Source organism: Rhinoraja longicauda, chromosome 24, assembly GCF_053455715.1.
Source record: "Rhinoraja longicauda isolate Sanriku21f chromosome 24, sRhiLon1.1, whole genome shotgun sequence".
Classification (NCBI taxonomy): Eukaryota; Metazoa; Chordata; class Chondrichthyes; order Rajiformes; family Arhynchobatidae; genus Rhinoraja; species Rhinoraja longicauda.
Genome location: NC_135976.1, coordinates 25493542 through 25516998, shown reverse-complemented (window position 1 = coordinate 25516998; position 23457 = coordinate 25493542). Strand labels below are relative to the sequence as shown.

General features: G+C 45.3%; 1 protein-coding gene across 1 annotated transcript; it reads right to left on the bottom strand.

Annotated features, from left to right (window-relative positions):
- Positions 1-806: 806 nt before the first annotated feature.
- LOC144605493 (adiponectin receptor protein 1-like) lies at positions 807-22152 on the bottom strand. The gene is made up of 8 exons (XM_078420826.1): positions 22019-22152; positions 18264-18430; positions 12332-12457; positions 9384-9555; positions 8179-8365; positions 6707-6894; positions 4893-5086; positions 807-2594 (listed from the first exon to the last, which is right to left on the bottom strand). Exons 1-8 carry the CDS (start codon positions 22041-22043, stop codon positions 2466-2468), a joined length of 1188 nt encoding a protein of 395 aa, XP_078276952.1. The 5' UTR covers positions 22044-22152; the 3' UTR covers positions 807-2465.
- Between the last annotated feature and the right edge of the window lie 1305 nt (positions 22153-23457).

Genomic DNA, 23457 nt, shown 5'->3' with positions numbered 1-23457 from the left:
CTGACAACGCCAACTTTAAACATTGGCACTTCCAACCCCTAGCCATCATCTTGCTGCATGTCAATCTCCCTGTCTATCCCCCAGTTCAAAACCATCCTCTTTCCACCATCATCCTCTATTGCAATCCCAGACCCATTCCAATCCTCCAGCTCCAACAACTTAAACTAAAGATAGACACAAAATGCTGGAGTAACTCAGCGAGTCAACTTACGCCGCTTGCAGCTTCTAACAATCTTGGTTTATGATCCTGCTGCACCATTCTCCAATTCCCTTATCTACCCATCCCTTTCCTCCACCACATCTCACCACTCAGCACTAGTCTTTCATTCATTTTCCCCCCACATTCAACTCAAAATCAATCACCAAACCCCAACACCAGCGATAGATCCATCTTTGATTTCCAGCCCTGAAATCCAACCCAACTTTCTGCAGCAGCCTTAAACTCTAAACTCTCCTGCATCATCAAATCCCATACCCCAGCATCAGACTTCTGTACTGTCCCTATGAACTTCCCACCTTTGTTGTCCGCAGTGAGGGTTAAGCTGGCAGGCGTGTCGAGTTGTTACGTTGTACTTTATTAAATGATTTATGTACACAGTCAGAGAGCACTAGTGATTGAGTGAGCCACATGCAAAAACACTTAAGACTTTGTTATTGAGAGTCAAGTGCTGGGCTTGGGATTGTGCTCTGACTATGTTTGTCTCTAGCTCAAACATTCCCAAAAGCGAGGCAAAGGAAAGTGTTTTTGCGACCCTGGCATCTGGAAATGACTTAAAACAAAGAAATACTCAGTCAGTCTAGACCAATCTTTTTTTATTGCAGGGTACAGATTACTTATCTTCATCAATATCAGGTCCAGCACTAACTACGTACATTGTTACTCTCCCCTCTGAAAATTAATTTACAATACCTGTGAAGAAATATACATATCTATATAAGCAATCTTAAAGCCCCTTTAAATAAATAATGTGCGCTACCTACATCACTTACTATAAAGTGCCCTTATTGTCAGCGCTACCATTCTGCTAGTTTTATTTTCGCCCCACACTCAGTCACAGTGCTTGCCAACAGATTTCAGCTGCAGTAGAAATGCAGCTCAGTAGATTGTGAAAGGAAAGGATCTGAAAGTATTCAATAGGATAGAGTTCTCCAGACACATGCCATTTCCATGATATATCCTGTGTGTGAAGAATGTAACCCTTCTCTTCTCTAATTAGGTTCCCACACTATCTTCCTCTAAAGGCTCCATTCATATTCACCTAGGCAAAGCTAAAGCATTATTTGCAACAACTTCTCTTCCTCCCACTGCAATGATATCTCTAGAGTTCCCTCTCATAAGGATCTATTCCAAGTCCATCCACAGAGACCTAATTGAAAAACAGTAGCAGTTTCCACATGACATCAGTTCCCTTCCTCTTCCTTGCAAGTGTCTGAGACTGCACCAGATTGCTGCAGTTTTAGTGTCATTTTGACTCTGAATGTGACATTTCTATGCATTTGCTTCTCCCACTTCAGAAATGCTACCTGGCTCCTGCCTTGCCTCAGCTCTGTTGGTGAGAGCAACTCCCTCCATTCCCGCCCCACTGATTGACAAAACTTGATTATTTTATCACAGCCCTGGTATACATGGTTCTACTTTCCACACAGTCTTTCAAATTCGTCTACCAATACTCTTACTCACACCAACCTTAACTCATTCATAACCCCCAAGCTTCTGGTTGGGCTACCAGATGGGCACAATCAGATTTCAAAATCTCTGCCTTCTATTCTGTTTTAAACCTCCATGCCTCTCCTTTCCCCTCCCACCCCATCACTATAAACCCCTCCAACCCTAATTAACACAGATCCATGCCCTTCCAATTTTGGGCTCTTGTGCGCCCTGATTTAAGTCTCTCCCCTGTAGATCCCTGTCCAATTTAAATGCTCCTCAAAATCTACCTTCCAGTCGCTTGTCACCTTGTACTGCTCAATGTCAATTTGTGTTTGATTGTATTCCTGCAAAGACTTTTAGGATTTAATTTTAACTTTATGGATGATCTCCAGAAGTAATTGTTGTAGTACTATCGAGGTTTGCTCCAGCTCCAGCTGTAAGGAGTTCTGATAAACCGATGAATTGATCAATGACACCGGCCAAAGATTATTCCCCAGGTGGAAAACCTGATCAACAGGAATTCCTGTTATCTTTTGTGTCGCCCCATTTTGGGGGGCTCTCTGAATGAAGTTACTGTGACTGGGGGTTTGGCAGGGTACAACATCCTTGCTAACATCAAACAAGCCTCTCTCACCAACTGTTGCCTGCCTCGCTCATTTCACTGATAAGAGAAGTTGTCCTTTTTAAAAATGCTGTTTCCGAGGGAAGGATAGGCAAGAGACAATTTTTTTTTGTGTAAAAGAAAATGAAGAAAGAGAAGGTCCAATGCACTTTGAGTCTCATTGATAAGAAATCTGTGCAGCAGTCCTGGGATTCAGAGCAGAGAATCATCAGTGCACCCTCCTTCAAGCCCGTATCGAAACTCCTGCAGGTTGGAAACGCCATGGAAGTGAACAAAGGCCGCAACCACCACCAGGACATGAAACAACTGGTGTGACTGGAACTGAACAAAGAAAAAGTGTTCGTTAGTGATGCACAACCTCCGAGAGGAAAAGACCAGCAGATGTACTTACTATTATAAAATGTAGTTGCGAGTTGTATTTACATTGTGCTTTTCAGGATGCCCATAAGCCATTTTCAGCCAATAACATTTTTTGCAATCACTTAATATAGGAAATGTGGTGGCCAATTTGGACATTACATGATCATTAAAAACTGCAGCACGATTAAGAGAAGGCATTGCTTTCTTAAGATTGAAGAGATAAATACTGGTCAGTACCCTTGGAGAGCTCCCCCGTTCTTCCTTAAAGTAGCTCTATTGAAGTCTAAGTCAACCAGAAAGATCAGAAATTTTCATGGTTTAATGTCTCATATTGAAAACGTCACCTGCGACTACGTAACACCTGAAAAGGCTTAGGTTCACATGTTACGTTTTGTGTTCAAGTAGGTCTTGTACTCACAATGCTCTGGCTTGGAGGCAACTGATCTACAGCTAAAGCAAATTTATTTATAATGTGTGGAACTCTCCAAATGGTTTGCTGAAGTATCTCACAAGCTGAACCACCACAACAGGACTTCTCAACAGTTTAACTCGTGCTCTGTATACAGATGGTATACCTAAATTACAGTCAACCTTAGTTATTGATGTTTTCAGTTTGGGATGTCAGTGTGGAACAGTTCAGAGTGCCTTTAACTGCACAGTTCAATTTCCCTTCTCACCATCCAACAACTCGAACAGATCTGGACACAAAGTGCTGGAGTAACTCAGCGGGTCAGGCAGCATCTCTGGAAAACATGGATAGGTGACGTTACGTTTCGGGAGCCTTCTTTAGACCCTTCTTTAGTCTGAAGAAGGGCCCTGAACTGAAACGTCATCTATCCATGTTCTCCAGAGATGCTGCCTGATCCGCTGTGTTATTCCAGCACTTTGTGTTGAGTCTGAAGAAGGGTTCCGACACAAAATGTCACCTATCCATGTTCTCCAGGGATGCTGTCTGACCCGCTGAGTTTTGTAAACCAGCACCTGCACCTCCTTTCTGCTAAACTCAAACAGCCCTTCCAGGTGAAGCAGTGTTTCACATACACTTCTTCCAATTTTGTCTACTGTATTCAATGCACAAGACGTGGTCTCCCCTGCACTTGAGAAACCAAATGCAGATTGGGTGACCGCTTTGCAGAACACCACCATTCATTTTGCAACCCAAGGCTTCTAGTTGCTTGGTGGTTCCAATTCTCCATCCCACTGCCACTCTGACCTCCTATTCCTTTGCCTCCTACACTGTTCCAGAGAACACCAATGCAAGTTTGCAGAACATCTCATTTTCCAATTGGCACATTGCAGCCCTTGAACTGAACTGAACGATTTCAAATAACCAAGTTTTTTCACAGTTTGTTTGTAAGCAGAAGTGGCCAATTCAACCTGTGATATTAATTAAGTTTTTTTCTCTCCACATAACATACTAAACCTTTCAAACATTCTCATCTGCTCCAGATTTCCAGTAATTGTGGTGGTTTGTATTTTGTAATTCCAGCATTGGTTTTCATTCTCTCTCCTCACCTTCTCATTCACCTCTTTCTGTCATAATCTCCTCAAGCAAATCATTTGCGATGAACAAGCTTCAGGATTGGACCTGGGTCTCTGCAGCTGAGGCACCAGTTCTACTCTCTGCACCACCATGCTGTAGCTTTTATTCTCATAATGCACCACTGTGAGTTACAGAAAAGAAAGTGGTGACCCAGGGTGAATGTGACCAGTCCCAAGATCTCACCGTGACTGCAAGAAACCCCTCCCGGACATCAGGCTAGGACTCTATTCCTTGGAGCGCAGGAGGATGAGAGGGTATCTTAAAGAGGTGTACAAAATCATAAGAGGAATAGATTGGGTAGATGCACATAGTCTCTTACCCAGAGTAGGGGAATTGAGAACCAGCAGACATAGGTTGAAGGTTTAGGACATAGGTTTAAGGGAAAGATTTAATAGGAACCTGAGGGGTAACTTTTTCATGTGACGGGTGGTAGGTGTATGGAACAAGCTGCCGGAGGAGATAGTTGAGGCAGGTACTATCGCAACTTTTAAGAAACATTTAGACAGGTACATGGATAGGACAGGTTTAGAGGAATCTGGGCCAAATGCAGGCAGATAAGACTAGTGTAGATGGAACATGTTGGCCGGTGTGGGCAAGTTGGGCCGAAGGCCCTTTTTCCACACTGTAAGACTATGACTCTAATGCAATGTGTCTGCTACAGGTTAAGTCCAGTTACAGAGAATGATAACTTGATAAAGAGTTGTGCTGTACATTACCCAGATATCACATTTTCCAGGGAAGAAACGCTCTGGAATGCGAGCCGCATACAACCCAGCCCCCGTGATGTACATTGCAGCCATCAAGTAAAACCAGCCCATCTGTCCAACAGTCGTCGCTTTTACAAAACCTTCAGCGATGGTAAAATGTAAAGTGGGTACTATACCACTCAGGCCAAGACCCAGAAATACACCTGTGGAAATGAGTGGAAGAAGCATGAACACAAAACATAGGGCACACCTACTGATGAGCACATAGCCATATACAGTGCAAATATAGATGGTACACACTACAAAACCATGCATGCCATAAACACACCATTATAGAATAGGTTTTGACTGATATGGGCCAAATGCAGGCAAGTGGGACTAGTGCAGATGGGGCATGTTGGTCGGTGTGAGCAGGTTATGCCAAAGGGCCAGTTTCCTCACTGCATGACTCTATGACACACAAAAAAAACGCATACATATTTCACAGCAAGACTGCACACTGTATACCCATTTGCCAAGCAAACCCCTCTCACCTCTAGCTACCTGTCACTAGCAGGCTTTGTCCTTACCCCACACCCTTTTCCAGCTTTCTCTCCCTAATATAATGAGTCTGAAAAAGGGTCATGAGCCACAACGCAATCTATTCATGTTCTCCAGAGATGCTGCCTGACCCACCGAGTTCCTGCAGAACTTTGTCTCTTTTTAAAAAAATAATCCAGCATCTGCAGTTCCTTGTATCTCCATTCTTTAGATTGTAATCCATTCTAACACCAGAGATTAGCTCCTCACCCTGTGTTGCTGTCTTGTTCTCAACCAACAAACTTAATCTGTACTTTACTGTTTGCAAAGGGGTCTGAAGAAGGATCTGACCCAAAATGTCACCTATTCCTTTCCTCCACCCGCTGAGTTAGTCCACCATTGTGTGAAACATTCATCTGACACCACCAAAGTCCCTCGTGTGCCAGAATATCAGAGTTTTACTATATTTAGATAGGCAAAAGATTTCAATAATGTCCTTCCACAGGAGATTGGACGATGAGGTTAGAAATATGGGAACTAATCACTAATTTTCCTGCTAATATACACAATGGTGAAAGTATGTTGTGGGTAGACTATCATGTGCACTACATTAGTGGACTCAGATTCAGACACAATAATGTACAAAATGACTGTGTACAGTGCCTGGTGTACACATTCTTTGAGAGCACAAAAACTATGTGAAATCTTGCCAAGTAAAGGTACAGGTCCACCACCGATTTTCCAGCAACTGGTGATTCAGACCTCCTTTAATCCGGACAAATTTACGAGAGCACACTGGAAATCCACCCCCCACCCCCTTCACACCCCCACCCCCCCCCCCCCCCCACCCCACCAGAAGTCCTCCCGGAAATGTGTTGCCTAGGCTGGAGGAGGCGGCCGACTTCAACCTCATCGGGGCTTCTGCGGTTGATCAGAGGGTCCAATTTGCCCCGTGCGGCTGGGGTTCTGGAATTCCAGCGCGGCTGGAGCCGACAGATCTGTTCCCATAGCCGACGTCCGAGACCAAACTTTGCGGGCCCCTCGACGGCCTAGGCGGGCCATTGAACTCCTCTCAGAGGCCACAACCAATGTTTGCCCGGCAAAACAGATAATCAAGTGTGCCAGAAAATCGGTGATGTACCTGTATCATATTTGTAGCCTGGCTGAAGGATAGAAACTGAAGTAAGTCAGATTGAGTGGGAGAGGTTGTGACTTTCATTTCTGCCATTACCTTCCTACCGTGCCCATGGCATACAAACCCTGACCCAGTAAAGAGGGTCATATTGATGGATTAATGCCCTCACCTGCTCTGGTTAGCCGGTGTTTAGGTGTCGCAAATCGGTCCCACTGAGCGACGATAATGGCTGATATCCCTAGAGCACAGACAATCCCGAGGTAGATGAGCCGGGGCTGGGGGGAGCAGTAGAAAGAGTAATACAACCAGGGCACGAAGCTGCCCATAATGAGCAAGGCAATTCCTGAATAGTCCAATCTGGGAACAAAGAGAAACACATGAGGAAGAGCCAAACGATAGATTATACATATATATACATATGTGTGTTTGTATGAGAAGTACACACTATAACAAGTATAGACACAAAATGCTGGAGTAACTCAGCGGGTCAGGCAGCATCTCTGGAGAAAATGGATAAGAGACATTTCGGGTGAGGCCCTTATCACAAAATGCTCACCTATCCATTTTCTCAGACTGACCAGCATCGCCAGTTCCTTGTTATTACACTATAGCAAGTCCCATTTATTTAGCACCTTCAATGTATAATATGGAAGACTCGTGACAGGAATGTATGATATGTGTTTATCAGGGGGCTTGGTCAAAAATGGGGGTTTCAAGGATAGTTAAAAGAGAAAATAAAGAAAAGGAAATGAGAGAGACAGAGTGAGCGAGAGAGCAATATTGCTGCAATGCACAGAAGGTTTGGAAAGCAAGGAGGAAATGTTTAAAACTGAGCTGTTCCTGAATTGGGTTCCAATCCAGATCAGTAAACACATACAACAAAATGACAGAACATATCAGCCTGGAGTTCCCTACAAGTGATGAATCACAGCTGATGCCACTGCACAATGTATTGCTAAGGTAAGAGAAATGCACATCCAACTCTCACATCTCTGATCCCACACTGCTGCAGCTGGTAGAGCAGCTACCTCACAGCTCCAGTGACACGGGTTCAATCCTGGGCTCTTTCCCTGTGGAGTCTGTGGCGGCCCTGTAACCCCATGGATTTCTCCTGGATGCTCCCATTTCCTCCCAAAGAATTTATATGTTAGATGGCACCTATATGTAGGTGAGGGGTACAGCTTTGGGAGAATTGATGGGAAAATGGGGCGAATAAAATGGGATTAGTGTGAATTAGTGTTAAAGGAGATGTGTGGGGCAAGTTTCTTTTCTAACAGAGTGTGGCAGGTGCCTGGAACACACTGCCAGAGGTGGTGGTGGAGGTAGATAGTAAGATTTAAGAGGTTTATAGATGGGCACAGAGATTTGCAGGGAATGGCAGAACATGGAGTATGTGCAGGCCAATGAGATCAGTTTAGCTAAGCATCGCATTGGTGGGCTGAAGGGCTTGTTTCTATTGGGAATAATTTATGAGCACTAGCAAGTAATTGCACCTTTATATTCTGGCAACTGTGCCCTCCTCAATCCTCAACAAAACCACATTTTCTTCTCCCAAACACACCAACGCCTCTCACATTTGACTGAGTTAGTGTTACTTGTTCACTCGCTCTGATATACAAAATCTGTGTCCCCTGTACTTACTTGGAAAAGGTCCTGGAGACTTTCTCAGAGTGGCAGTACACCGTGTGGAAAAGCCAGGAGAAACTGAGGCAGAGCACAGCGCCCAGGAAGAACATCCCAAAGACCACCTTCTCCTGCAGAGGGGCCATGAAGTATATGTTGGGCCTCAGAAGAGTTAGGATTCCCAGAGCCAGGAAAAAGACAAAACCTGTGAAAGAGCTCCAGTTAGTGAAGTATTCAGCAACATGTGCATCAGAAGCAGAGAACTCTATCAGGTTAAAACTAAATTATTCATAAAGTGTTACATTGCTCTGGGCGAAAATGTGAATACAAAGCAAGAAGACCAATCAGCTAGAGTGCGGTCCTGACCTCCCATCTATCTCATTGGAGCCCTTTGAACTATTATCGGACTTTATCTGGCACTAAATGTTGCACTCTTTATCCTCCCACTGTGCACGGCTTGATTGTATTCATGTATAGTCTTTTCTTTGACTGCTTAGCACGCAAACAAAAGATTTTCACTGCATCTCGGTACACATGACAATAATAAACTAAACAAAGCTGTTGACCTAACTCTAACCGTAATTCACTCCAGAGTTAATGTTTTCTATGTATCTGGATGAAAGTTGGGGGGGAGAAGGTTTAAAGAAGATTTGTGGGGCAAGGTTTCTTTTCTAACAGAGGTGGTAGGTGCCTGGAACACACTGCCAGGGGTGGTGGTGGAGGTAGGTAGTTCGCATTTAAGAGGTTTATAGATTGGCACATGGATATGCAGGGAATGGGGAGATATGGATCAGGTGCAGGCAGATGAGATTAATTTATCTCGGCATCATGTTCGGCACAAGCACTGTGGACCGAAGGGCCTGTTCCTGTGCTGTATTGATCTATGTTCTAAGAAGTTCATCCTTCTCCTCATCATTCTTCACCCTCCACAGGCTTCCAATCTGCCTCTCCCTCCTCACTCATCCTCCATTGGACTTTCTCGGCTTCATGTCAGTGTGTGGTGCATTTTATGGCTCATTTAATCCTACAAGAGCGAAGATACTCCTTTTAAAAATTGGATTCATTGCGATAATCTTATAACCAAATGGAACTGGCTGTGGCTCACAGCTAGTGGAAACAGAAGAGGCATCTCTGTATATTACAACATGACCATAAGTTTTTAAAGATATACTGAGAGGTTAAGAAGCTGTGAATCAGACTTGTGAAATCATTCTTTCTCTTACCCACCAGATGTGTCCAGATATTACCGGTCTCCGTGTGGATTCTGAAGATGCTCTTGAAGCAAGCTCGAAAAGAGGGCATAGGCGGCCTGTGTCCATAAAGGAGATAGTCATTGTCCTTCAGCCAGTCTGGGAGCACATCATAGGGAATCACTCGCCAACGGCCCTCCCAAACCTGAATCACACAATAACATTTCTTCGTCTCACAATGTCTTCTGTAGTAGAAACAATTCACAATCTCACCTCGGAGCATGGATCTCTAACACTTGAATCTTACCATCTTAGCATCGGATATACATGGTGCCATAGAAGGTTCACGACGCAAAGCATTGCCTGTCCATTCCCTCCACAGATGCTGCCTGACATGCTGAGTTCATCCAGCACTTTGTGTTCTGCTCACAGTTGCAGCAAATGCATTTCATTGTGTATGCCATCATCTCAGTCATCCATCTGCAGCCCTCAGCCATGAGGCATACTCACAGACACGTCATATCAATTCCCATTCAATCTGGACGTGGCACTTTCCACTTCTAATGCAAGGAGGCCACAGATGGATTTGAAGAAAAGGGCCCCGAATTCAACACGTTGTGCATTAGGTGCCAAACAGGGAATGGGACGAATGTAGCAAAATATGGATGGCAGAGTTTTGGGTTTTGCGGAACTAATGGAGGGTGAAGGCTGGGATGCTAAGACCACACAAGATTTTCAGTGGCCGAGGGCATAGGGTTGGATCATAGGCACACATTATTAAGATCTTGGTGAAGAAGAAGGTATGATATTTAAATTTCAGCTAAAGGGGCACCAGAACAAAATATCAAAATATAATATTAAGTCAAAGAAATGGTTGCAATAATTGATTGTAAGGGCGTGAATGCTAATGGAAGGCCAACATTCGTTACCCATCTCTCAGACTGGTTGTGGGCCACTTCTTGATCCGCTCTAGTGTATCTGGAGAAGGTACTTCCACTGTGCTGTTGGGAAGGGAGTTCTTAGGTTTAGACCCAGTCACAATGAAGTACCAGTGACTTATTCCCGGGTGAGGATGGTTTGTGAGAATACTTCCATGTGCCGTCTGTCTTTGGCCTTTTGGGCGATGGTGTGAGGGGTCACAGGTTTGGAAGTAGTTGTCAGAAGAGCCCAGGGTGACTAAATGCTGTGCTTTTTATAGATGGCCAGATTGTGCCAGTGGTTGTGGGAATGAATGTCTAGGGCGACAATTTTTGTCACGGATGGTGTGGAGCTTCTAGAATGGTGTTGGAGATGCCCTCATCAGGGAGATCGCTCCATCAGACTCCTGCTGGTGCCCTGGAGATGGTGGAATGTGCAGTGGGGAGCCGCAGGTTATCTGACCACTTATTACCCAGCCACTGATCTGCTCTCTAATCTGCAGCAGTTAAGTGGCAAGTCCAGCTGAGTTTAGTGTCAATTGTGAACCAACCCTTACAGACTGACAGTGGGGAATTTGGCAATAGTGATGCAGTTGTCTGTCAGGAGCAGGCAGCTAAACTCTCTCCGACGGGTAACAATCACTGCCTGGCACAATTGCAGCAAGGGTATCAATTATTACTCATCAACCCGTTCCTGAATGTTACCTTGGTCTTGTTGCAAGCAGGCATGGGCTGCTTCACTTGCTGTAAGGAGTTGCCAATGGAATCGAAGAGTGGAACCACCACTAAATATTCCCACTTCTGATCTTTTGATGGAAGGAAGGTCATTGATGATGCCGTGGAAGACGATGGACTTGGAGCTTGAATGACTAACCTTCAGCAACCTCACCAAATTTCCCTTGTGCGAGTTATGACTCCAATCAAGACTAAAGAAGTGCTGCTGACATTTAGAAATTTGGGCACAGAATGTTGCGTACAATTTGGCCTGCAAACCCAGAGCAGGAGAGGTTCTGCACAGTTTCAATGGATTAACACCCAATTCTTTTTTGAAAAGTATTTCCGCACAGGAAATGTTGAATAGGATTGACTAAGGCCTGTTGGAGTCGAGAAGCATGATGCAATCTCAACAAAACATCCATGATTCTTGGAGGGATTGATAGAGTGGATGCTGTGGGATCAGCTCCATCTAAGACAAGAAATTGCAGAGAATTGTGGACGCAGCCCAAACCACCACACAAACCAACCTTCCTTCGATTGACTCCATCTACACCACGCTGCCTTGGCAAGGCCACCAGCATGATCAAGGACGAGTCGCACCTTGGTCATTCCCTCTTCTCCCCTCTCCCATCAGGCAAGAGGTACAGAAGTGCGAAAACTCATAGCTCCATTTTCAGGGACAGTTTCTTCCCAGCTGTTATCAGGCAACTGAACCATCTATCAATAACTAAAGAGCGGTTCTGACCCACCATCTATCTCATTAGAGACCTTTGGACTATCTTTAATTGGACTTTACTGGACTTTATCTTGCACTAAATATTATTTCTTGTATCCTGTATCTGTACACTGTGGACGATTATAATCATGTATAGTATTTCTGCTGACTGAATAGCACGCAACAAAAAGATTTGCACTGTGCCTGGGTATACGTGACAATAAACTAAACTAAACTATTGATGGCTAAGATTAGGAGAAAAAACTTTGAATAGACCGTTGCAATTCTTTGGAACTCTCGTCTCCAGAGGACCAGAGGACTCAGTCGTTCAAGGCAGAGATCAATATATTTTCACAAAATGCTGGAGTAACTCAGCAGGTCAGGCAGCACCTCAGGAGAGAAGGAATAAATTGTGAATAAATACCTTCGATTTGTACCAGAATCTGCAGTTATTTTCTTACACTCAATATATTTTCAGATGCAGATCAGAAGAAATCCAAGCAGAACCCAAGAAAATTATGGGAAGTGGAGATGAGGTAGGAGTGGACTTCAGAGAGTAAGCCACAGACTGAATAAACCCCATGCCCGTTTTCTATTTCTTACATACATGGCGGGTGTGTTTTGGGCAGTACCTTGTACACAAACTCCTCCATCTTCTCCATTGCATGATGAGCCTGGAGTGGGAGGGTCAGTACCCGCACATCCTCTTCCTCTTCCTCCTCATTTTGTGTTCCTGAGTCCGTCTTAAGTTCCATTCCCTACAAAACAACAGCAGTGTTAGACAGAGGGTTCAGCTGCACTGTAATATACAGCAAGTGAATCTACCCGAGTGTTCCCAGTCAAACCCATCCCCCCCCCATCCGACCAGGCTTGTTTACACTGGAATGTAGAAGGATGAGAGGGGATCTTATTGAAACATACAAGATTATTTAGGGGTTGGACACGTTAGAGGCAGGAAACATGTTCCCAATGTTGGGGGAGTCCAGAACCAGGGGCCACAGTTTAAGAATAGGGAGTAGGCCATTTAGAACAGAGATGAGGAAAAACTTTTTCAGTGAGAGTTGTAAATCTGTGGAATTCTCTGCCTCAGAAGGCGGTGGATGCCAATTCTCTGAGTGCTTTCAAGAGAGAGCTAAATAGAGTTCTTAAGGATAGCGGAGTCAGGGGGTATGGGGAGAAGGCAGGAACGGGGTACTGATTGAGAATGATCAGCCATGATCACATTGAATGGTGGTGCTGGCTCGAAGGGCCGAATGGCCTACTCCTGCAACTATTGTCTATTGCCTCTCTCCCCCATCTGGCCTCTCTCCTCTGCCTTTGCCTCTGGCCCTCCGGGATTCACAGATTTGGTTGTCACACCCCTCTAAAGAGATCCCCGAGGGATTATTCTTTATGCAAAGAACTGGGCGGACAGTGATGCAGAGGTAGAGCTGCTGTTTCACAGCGCAACAGACCAAGGTTTGATCCTGACTACAGCTGCTGTCTGCATGGAGTTGTTCATTCTCCCTGTGACCACGTGGGTTTCCACTGGGTGCTCTGGTTTCCTTCCACATTCCAAAGGCATGCAGGTTTGTAAGTTCATTGGCTTCTGTAAATTGCCCATAGCGTATAGGATGTGAAAAGTGTGATAACATAGAACCAGTGTACGGGTGATTGATGATCAGCATGGACCTGGTGGGCTGAAGCATCTGTTTCCACGCTGTAACCCTAAACTAAACTCAAGCACTTTGACCTGCAAGAGCAACGCCGTGAAACATGGTGGAATCAAGACTGAATTTGACCTTGGCTTCATCTGACAGCACATGTCAACCGTAGATCGCCAGGCTGTAATCAGGAATCGTAACCCTTACCCAAGCCGAAGGTTTCTCTTCCTATCCTGGAAAAAAATAGGAACTCCAAAACAAACTGAGGGTGTCTGTCCTTATCCCAAGGAAACAATATCACAGGCCTAGGCCATTGATCTTGTAAACACTGAAAATCAATCACTGCTCTGGCCCAGACCACCTAACATGGAAGCCTTGTATCTGCAAGGACCCCTGCTGTGAAGGCAGCAGATTCAAAGACAGAAAATACTTTGAGCAAGAGAAATCTTGCTTCTTTAGACTTTAAAGATACAGCACAGAAACTGGCCCTTCAGCCACACCAACATGATCTTGCACACAAGGGATAATTTACAGAAGCCAATTAATCTACAAACCTGCACATCTTTGGAATGTGGGAGGAAACTAGAGCATCTGGAGAAAACCCACACGGCCTCAGGTAGGACGTACAAACTCCGTACTGGCAGCACCCATGGTCAGGATGGAACCTGGGTCTCTGGTGCTGTAAAGCAGTAACTCTACCGCTGTGCCACATCTAGTTAGACGTTCAGAAATACCAGCTTCCATTTTAAATGGACCTCAAGTTCAGCTTGGCTCAGTGTTTTGTACTCTCACCCTTTAGCCCAGCAATTATGGGTTCAAACTTCATTCCCACTCACTGTGGTTTACACTTCAGCACAGTGTTGAGCAACATTGCATTGTCATTTAGAAGGATGAGAGGGGATCTTATTGAAACATACAGTGCCCTCCATAATGTTTGGGACAAAGACCCATCATTTATTTATTTGCCTCTGTACTCCACAATTTGAGATTTGTAATAGAGAAAAAAAAAAATCACATGTGGTTAAAGTGCACATTGTCAGATTTTATAAAAGGCCATTTTTATACATTTTGGCTTCATCATGTAGAAATTACAGCTGTGTTTATACATAGTCCCCCCATTTCAGGGCACCATAATGTTTGGGACACATGGCTTCACAGGTGTTTGTAATTGCTCAGGTGTGTTTAATTGCCTCCTTCATGCAGGCATAAGAGACTCTCAGCACCTCGCCTTTCCTCCAGTCTTTCCATCACCTTTGGAAACTTTTATTGCTGTTTATCAACACGAGGACCAAATTTGTGCTAATGAAAGTCAAAGAAGCCATTATGAGACTGAGAAACAAGAATAAAACTGTTATAGACATCAGCCAAACATTAGGCTTCCCAAAATCAACTGTTTGGAACATCATTAAGAAGAAAGAGAGCACGGGGAGCTTACTAATCACAAAGGGACGGGCAGGCCAAGGAAGACCTTCACAGCTGATGACGGAAGAATTCTCTCTATAATAAAGAAAAATCCCCAAACACCTGTCCGATGGATCAGAAACATTCTTCAGGAGTCAGGTGTGGATTTGTCAATGACCACTGTCCGCAGAAGACTTCATGAACAGAAATACAGAGGTTACACTGCAAGATGCAAACTACTGGTTAGCTGCAAAAATAGGATGGCCAGGTTAAAGTTTGCCAAGAAGTACTTAAAAGAGCAACCACAGTTCTGGAAAAAAGATCTTGTGGACAGATGAGACGAAGATTAACATATCAGAGTGATGGCAAGAGCAAAGTATGGAGGAGAGAAGGAACTGCCCAAGATGCAAAGCAAACCACCTCATCTGTGAAACATGGTGGTGGGGGTGTTATGGCCTGGGCATGTATGGCTGCTGAAGGTACTGGCTCATTTATCTTCATTGATAATACAACTACTGATGGAGTAGCATAATGAATTTTCAAGTGTATAGACACATCCTATCTGCTTAAGTTCAAACAAATGCCTCAAAATTCATCGGCCGGCAGTTCATTCTACAGCAAGACAATGATCCCATACTGTGAAAGCAACAAAGCAGTTTTTCAAAGCTAAAAAATGGTAAATTCCTAAGTGGCCAAGTCAATCATCCGATCTGAACCAAATGCTTTTTATATGGTGAAGAGAAAACTAAAGGGGACTCGCCCCTAAAACAAGCATAAGCTAAAGATGGCTGCAATACAGGCCTGGCAGAGTATCACCAGAGAAGACACCCAGCAACTGGTGATGTCCATGAATTGCAGACTTCAAGCAGTCATTGCATGCAAAGGAAATGCAACAAAATACTAAACATGACTACTTTCATTTACATGACATTGCTGTGTCTCAAACATTATGGTGCCCTGAAATGGGGGGACTAAGTATAAACACAGTTGTAATTTCTACATGGTGTAACCAAAATGTATAAAAGTGGCCTTTATTAAAATCTGACAATGTGTACTTTAACCACATGTAATTTTTTCTATTATAAATCTCAAATTGTGGAGTACAGAGGCAAATAAATAAATGACGGGTCTTTGGCCCAAACATTATGGAGGGCACTGTATAAGATTATTAAGGGATCGGACACGCTAGAGGCAGGAAAGATGTTCTCGATGTTGGGGGAGTACAGAACCAGGGGCCACAGTTTAAGAATAAGGGGTAGGCCATTTAGAATGGAGATGAGGAAAAACCTTTTCACCCAGAGAGTTATGAATCTGTGGAATTCTCAGGAACGGGGTACTGATTGTGGATGATCAGCCATGATCACAGTGAATGACGGTGCTGGCTCAAAGGGCCAAATGGACTACTCCTGCACCTATTGTCTATTGAAGGTACCTTTATTGTACTGAACTACTGACAAATGCCTCAGAAGGATCCAAATGAACGTCTCATTCAGGTAAATGTCACTGGGCTCATTTTCAAAAAAACTATCAAACAACAACATACCTTCACCGTTCTAGGTCACTATCGCATTTTCCGTTTGCAGTATCTTACTGCAGTTTAGTCCTCAAGTGCTTTATAGCCAATTATTGGCTTTGGCTTAAAGTAGAAAAAAGGTTTGCTAATTTGTACACAGCAGGATCCAAGAAGCAGGAGCAGGATAAAAACTGATTAAATTGTTTTGCAGTTATTTTAGTTGGTTAAATAATGGCAGGGTAACAATTAAAAATGTGTAGGGACATCAAATTGTGTTTAGTTTAGTTTAGTTTAGAGATACAACATGGAAACAGGCCCGTTGGTTCACCGAGTCCATGCTAACCATCAATCACCCGTTCACACTGGTTCAAAGTGTTCTCCCACTGTCCAATTCCCTACACCTTAGGGGCAATTTACCGAAGCCAATTAACCTACAAACCCACGCATCTTTGGGAGGTGGGCAGAAAGTGGAGCACCCAGGGGAAACCCGCCCAGTCACAGGGAGAATGTGCACACTCCCCACAGACAGAACCCGAGGTCAGGATTGAACCCAGGCCTCTGTTGCTGTGAGACAGCAGCTCTATCAGCTGTGCCACTGTACCGCCCTGCATCATGAGATATTTCTTACTCCCCATCAGAGCAGAGCAGGCCTTCGCTCAACATCTCATCGAGGCAGCATTGCACCGGAGTTTCAGACCTTTGTTTTGCTCAAGTCTCGATTAATGGATGAGTGGTGGGCAATAGCAGAACTCTGGAAACCTCACAGTGGCTAAACTCGGAGGACTGAATGAATGCGTTGTATCTGGTTTCAGACTCAGTACACATTGTGAAGTTCTCTGAAGCCAAAGGTGGTCTCATGGACAGTGGTCCCAGCTGATCCCAGTGGAACTGAACAACGTTGCAAGATCAAATTTGCTCACCTAACTGCAACAAGTCCACACAAAAGCACTTGCATTAGACACAATAAGGTGACTGAATAACAATTCCTGGTTCTGAAGTCAACCTGTCTTAAATAATACACATTCTCCTTTCCTGCTCACCTAATACTTCTTCTGTAATGGGGACGTGAATTTACGTTTGGGGACCTAATAACTGGAAGTGGAATTGATTTTGGTCCCTGCCTCGCAGAGTGGAACAAATAAGGAAATTACTAGTCTATTATTACACCAACACATCACAGCTACTGCCAATGATGGCGTGTCCTCCTGCCTGACATATATTGGAAAATATTAACTCCCGACAGGCCGAGGCCGTACCCAGGCAACAGGCTTTGCTCGCCCGCCGCGGAACCAGGAACCCAGCTAGAGAGGAAGCCTCGTCCCAGGCTCATCTCCTGCTCGTCCCCAAAGACCGGGAACTGGAGAGATGGTGGACAGAGACGGCGACGGACAATGGACAAAGGGCCGGGAAGGAGATCCAGGTGCCTTGCCTTCCGCGCCCCCAAGGACAGCTGCGGGAGAGGCCCCCTGGGGCACAAAGACTAATGGTGGCCAGGCGAGGAAAGGGACATCAGTTCACGGGATGAATCAGATGGAAACAATGACTGCAATGGGCCTTTATGGCTAGCTGCGGCTGGGGCTTTGAAAATGGTGTCAAAACCTGATGAGTCTTGCATATGGATTCAGTGGGCTGTTTCTATGCATTCTGTACTTAATCAGGGATTGTACCCATGTATGGCAATAATCATTCTGATCTGAATGCAAAAAAATAATTTCGCTGTACTTTGGTATAGGTGATAATAAAGAACCATTGCACCATTGAACATACCAAGAGGATCTATTATAATTGTAACTTCCAATCATACCGGCAATGAGTTCAAAGATGGAGTCTAATATTAACCTTGCAATGATAATTAAACGTTTACCTAATTTCAAGCTTGTGGAATAGTAACGTCAAGCAGATGTATCCAAAGACTAAGACTATGTGCTTGAAATTTCTGTCTTGCCTGCATCCTCCTCCCCACTGGCTGCCCTAACAACACCCCACCCTTCAGCCACAAGCACTTACATCCGCAGAGTTCCCACCAGCCTGCGGCTTGGGTTTCTCGTCCAGCAGTTCAGTTAGTTCGACATTGCTCCTCTGGTGGCCGCTGTTGTTAGACGCACCGCACACTTCACTGGGTGATCGCTGGACAGACATGGACGCTGCACTCCCAGCCTTCTGCCTGGCGAAGGCTAGAGAGAGGGAAATGAGGCCAAGGCCCCGACACACAGGTCACTCCCACACATTCTCACAATCAATGCATCTTACATAGGTAATTTAAAAACTAGCCCTCGCTTCAATCGAACCATGACACCCCAACCCACTATTGAGCAGCACATACTAACTAGACACAAAAAGCTGGAGTAACTCAGCGGGTCAGGCAACATCTCCGGAGAAAATGAATAGATGACGTTTCGGGTCGAGGCCCTTCTTCAGATTGAGAGTCAGGAGAAAGGGAAGCGAGAGATATAGACGGTACATAGAACAAACGAATGAAAGATATGCAAAAAGCGACAATGATCAAAGAATGGTGGAGACCACAATTGTTGGCTGTGGGATAGGTGATAACGAATGACACTATTCCTTCTCTCCAGAGATGCTGCCTGACCCACTGAGTTACTCCAGCTTTTTGTGTCTATCTTCGGTTTAAACCAGCATCTGCTGTTTCTTTTTACACATACTAAAGGGTTGTCCACCTTTGTGACCAATGTCGACGTTTCAAGATCATTGGAACATCAACTACGCATTGCTTTCTACCCACAAAAACCTTTCACTGTACTATCACTACTCCAGCTTATCAAGAATCGATCTATCTCTGTCTTCAAAATATTCAAGACCCTCTGCTTCCACTATCCTTTGAAGAAAGGTCCAAGAACTCTCATTCGAAAGACAAAAATTGGCTTACCTCGATCTTAATCAGGGTTCACCGTTTTAGATAGTGACTTCTAGTTCCAGATTCTCACACAAGAGAAACATGTCTGCATATCCACTCCGGTAAGGCCCCTCGGGATCATACACGTATCAATCAAGTCCCCTCTCACTTTTGCAAACATCGGCATTCATAAGACTAGTCTCTGCATTTTCACAATAGTCAACCCATCCCTTTTGGTATTTGTCTCAGAACTGTTACCAATCCATTAGTGCCCTTCCTTAAATAATGAATTGGGCTGAAAGACCTGTTTCTGTGCTGCACGAGTCCTGGACTAATAAATCATATAATAGGATATGATATAGATCCCTTTCTACCTCATAGAACATCAAACATACAGCAGAGGAATAGGCCCTTCAAACCACATTGCCTGTGCCAAACATGATACCACGCCCAACTCCTATCTACTTGCACATAATCCATTTCCCTCCATATCCAAAAACCTTTCCAAAATTCTCTTAAATGCCACTATCGTATTTGCCTCAATCGCCACCCATCCTGGCAGCACGTTCCAGGCATTCACTACAACTCTGTGTGAAAACAAAATTGCCCCGCACATCTCCCTTAAACTTTGCCCCTCTCACCTTAAAACGATACCCTCTAGTATTTGATTTTTCCATCATGGGGAAAAAGGCTCAGATTGCTACAATCACTTACTATTTAGATAAAATACCTTTCCCCCCCCCCCCCCCCGATTTTTCCTCCCAAAATGAAAAAATGTCACAATATTCTCATAATATTCCACCCACTATAATATTCACCCAAAATGAAAAAATGTCACAAATATTCTCATAATATTCCACCCACAATATCTCCTTGTCTTCTTCACAGCATGAAGTCACCAATAAGTCAATATCACGCAGCACAAAATCAAGCTCTTTGGCCCAACGCTTCAGTACCCACCAGGATGCCCCATCTAAGCTAGTCCCATTTTCCAACATTATAGACCGATATCCCTCCAAACCTTTCCTATCCATGTACTTGGTCAAATATCCTTTAAGTATTGTTATTTTCTCTGGTAGTTCATTCCATGAACCCACCATCCTCTGGGTCACGACTTGTCCCTAAAGTCTTTTTTTAATCTTTCCCCTCTTACATTAAACCAAAGCCCTCGAGATCTTGATTCCCTTTCCCTGGGAAAAAGACCATGTGCATACACCTTATCTATGCCCCTCATAACTTTATATACTACTATAAGATCACCACTCAGACTCCTGCACTCCAAGGAATAAAGCTAAGGATGCCCAACCTCTCCCTGCAGCTAAAGCTCTCAAGTCCTGGCAACGTCCTTGTAAATCTTCTTTGCACTCTTTCCAGCTCATTGACATCTTTTGTTATTGAAGGGTAGCCAAGACTAAACAATACTCCCTGCGCTGCATCACAAATGTCAGGTAGAATTGCAACATAACATCCCAATTTCTATGCTCATTGCCCTGATTGATGAAGGCCAACATGACAAACACCCTTTTCACAATCCTGTCTACCTCTAAAGGTATTTTCAGGAAACTATGCACTTGTACTCCTAGGTGCCTCTGTTCTACAACCCCCCAGGGCCCAACCTTTCATTGTGAAAATCCTACCCTGGATTGACTTCCCAAAGTGCAACATCTTGAACACACTTAATCACTCCCTGGCCTGCCATGCTTTGTCCTGCCCCTCCAATCTTCCAGCTTTCTTTACTCCCACACCTGCAATCAGTCTGAAGAAGGGTCCTGACCCAAAACATCACCTATTTATGTTCTCCAGAGATGCTGCCTGACCCGCTGACCCGTTTACTCCTGCATTTTGTGTATTTTAGGCATGGTGCTACAGAACTGGCTGTTGCTGCTGTCCTCTGAAAGTTTCGTTCCCACCCCAACAGTATCCAAAGAGATAAACCTGTTACTAAGGGGAATGGTTTTGGGGGAAACCTGCAATGCCACCTTCCTTTACCTTTCCTGGTGGTCACCCATCTACCTGCTGCTTGCACTTTGGATGTGACCACCTCACTATTGACGATGCTCTCCAGCAGTCCGGATGATCCTGAGTGCATCTGTCCAGTTCCCTGACGCAGTCAATCAGGAGCCTTAGCTGTGCACATTTCCCACAGGTGCTGTCACCAAGGACACTGGATGTATACCTCTGTCCAACAAAACAAAGTCTGAAGAGTACAGTTAAAAGACTTTGCCTGTTCAATCTCCTTGCTGAGGCCTCACATGTCAAAACCTCAGCACTTACTACTCAAACTCCGTAATCAGAACTCAAACACAGCCTCTCTCATAACAGCGGCTCTCCTGAAATCTGACTCTCTTTCACTCTGAAACTAACAATCTTTTATCTTTAATGACTGCTTTTAAAATCTTCCGCACTTCCTTCTTCTCAGCTCCATTGCCTGTTGGGAAATGAGGCTTTGATGCCTACATCCAAATCATTTGATTTACACAGCTTCCTTGTAGCCGGCCATTCTTCTACCCGTGCCAATAACGATACCTTCAACACCAAGTGAGCATTGACTTTCTGCAAATCACCTTCATCAAATGCCTTCTGGAAATCTATGCATAGGTTGCACTTTATTCAGTAATCTCTCTGTGATTCCCAACCCCCCTTTCTCTGATCTGTCCTGGAAACACTCGGCAGATTAGGCATCTGTGGAAGGAGAAACGAGAGTCAATGCCTGAGAAGTGTTTTCGAGTTGACACGCTCGGTGTTTCTCTCCCCACAATTGCTGCCCGGCCTGCTGGGTGTTTCCAGCATCCGCTGCCTTCGCAGTATCTGCAGTTGTTTTGGGATTTTCACACTTCGATCGGATCTGACCCTCTTTTTGTGGAGCCTCTGTCTCTTGGATTGCTCTCCCTGTGGGATGCCGCCTTACCCGAGTGTCGCCGGAGTGCTTGCATGCGTCGCTGGCCGCCAGGAGGCCTTATCTTGCCGTCCAGCCCCGTCGTGTCCGGTCGCGGCCCGTCCCGCTGCTCAGGGCCGGCGCTCAGCTTCACTGCAACAACCTCCCCCCCCCCCCCCAAAGGCCAGCCCCGACCGGCCACTTCCGGGTCCCATGCGATCACTTCCGGGGGGACTTTGGCGTCTGACCCAGCGTCGTGACGTATGATATCACGTCCAGCGCAGGCTGACGCAGAGCAGAGCCCCCCTGCTGGCCCATCCATGCCATTGGAATGAGCAGCTCCCTCCATCCCCAATCCCTCACCTGCCCACCCCCTCCCTTCCCCATCCCTCCCCAACCCCCTTCTAATCCCCACCCCTCCTCCACCTCTTCCCCTCCGTTCCTCTCCTCCCCACCTCTTATCCCCCTCCCATTCCACCTCCCTTATTCCTCCTCCCTTATCTCTCTTCCCCCCTCCCTTTCCACCACCTCCTCCCTTATCCCTCCTCCTCTCCCCATCCCTTTCCACCTCTTCCCCCTCCACCCCTCTTTCCCCCTCCACCCCTCTTTCCCCTCCTCCCCCCCTCCCCTCTTTCCCCCTCCCTTCCACCCCTCCCTCCCTTCCACCCCTCCCTTCCTTCCACCCCTCCCTTCCTTCCACCCCTCCCTTCCTCCCACCCCTCCCTTCACGACACGACGGTGATGGGGCTGATCGGTGATGGGGCTGATCAGTGATGGCGATGAGTCAGCTTACAGGGAGGAGGTACAGAAGCTAACAAGCTGGTGCTCAGAAAACAACTTTGCACTCAACACCAAAAAAACAAAAGAGCTTATCATCGACTTCAGGAAGAAGCAGGGTGACCATCCCCCACTGCACATAAACGGAGAAAGAGTGGATAGTCTCCAGTTTCAGGTTCCTGGGCACCCACATCTCAGAAGATCTCAAGTGGTCAACCAACACAAACTCTCTGGTTAAGAAGGCATAACAGAGGCTTCACTTCCTAAGCACACTCAGGAAAGTCAACCTGCCACAACAGCTGCTAGTGTCATTCTACCACTGCTCCATTGAGAGTATCCTGACCCATGGGATCCTGGTGTGGTATGGCAACAGTTCTGCCCGCTGACAAGAAGGCTCTGCAGAGTCATCAACTCAGCCCAGAAGATCACAAACACACATGTGCCTGCCCTGGAAGACATCCATAGCACCCGTTGCCTGCGGAATGCATCCTGCATCCTAAAGGACCCATCTCATCCCACCCATCACTTGTTTGCCCTTCTGCCCTCAGGAAAGCACTACAAGTCAATTAAAGCCACAAGACTAACAAACAGTTTCTACCCTAAGGCCATCACCACACTGACTCTGCACAGAAAGCACACTCCCCCCCCATAGACAATATTTATACTGTACAATACCTACCTCTGTGCAATTCTGA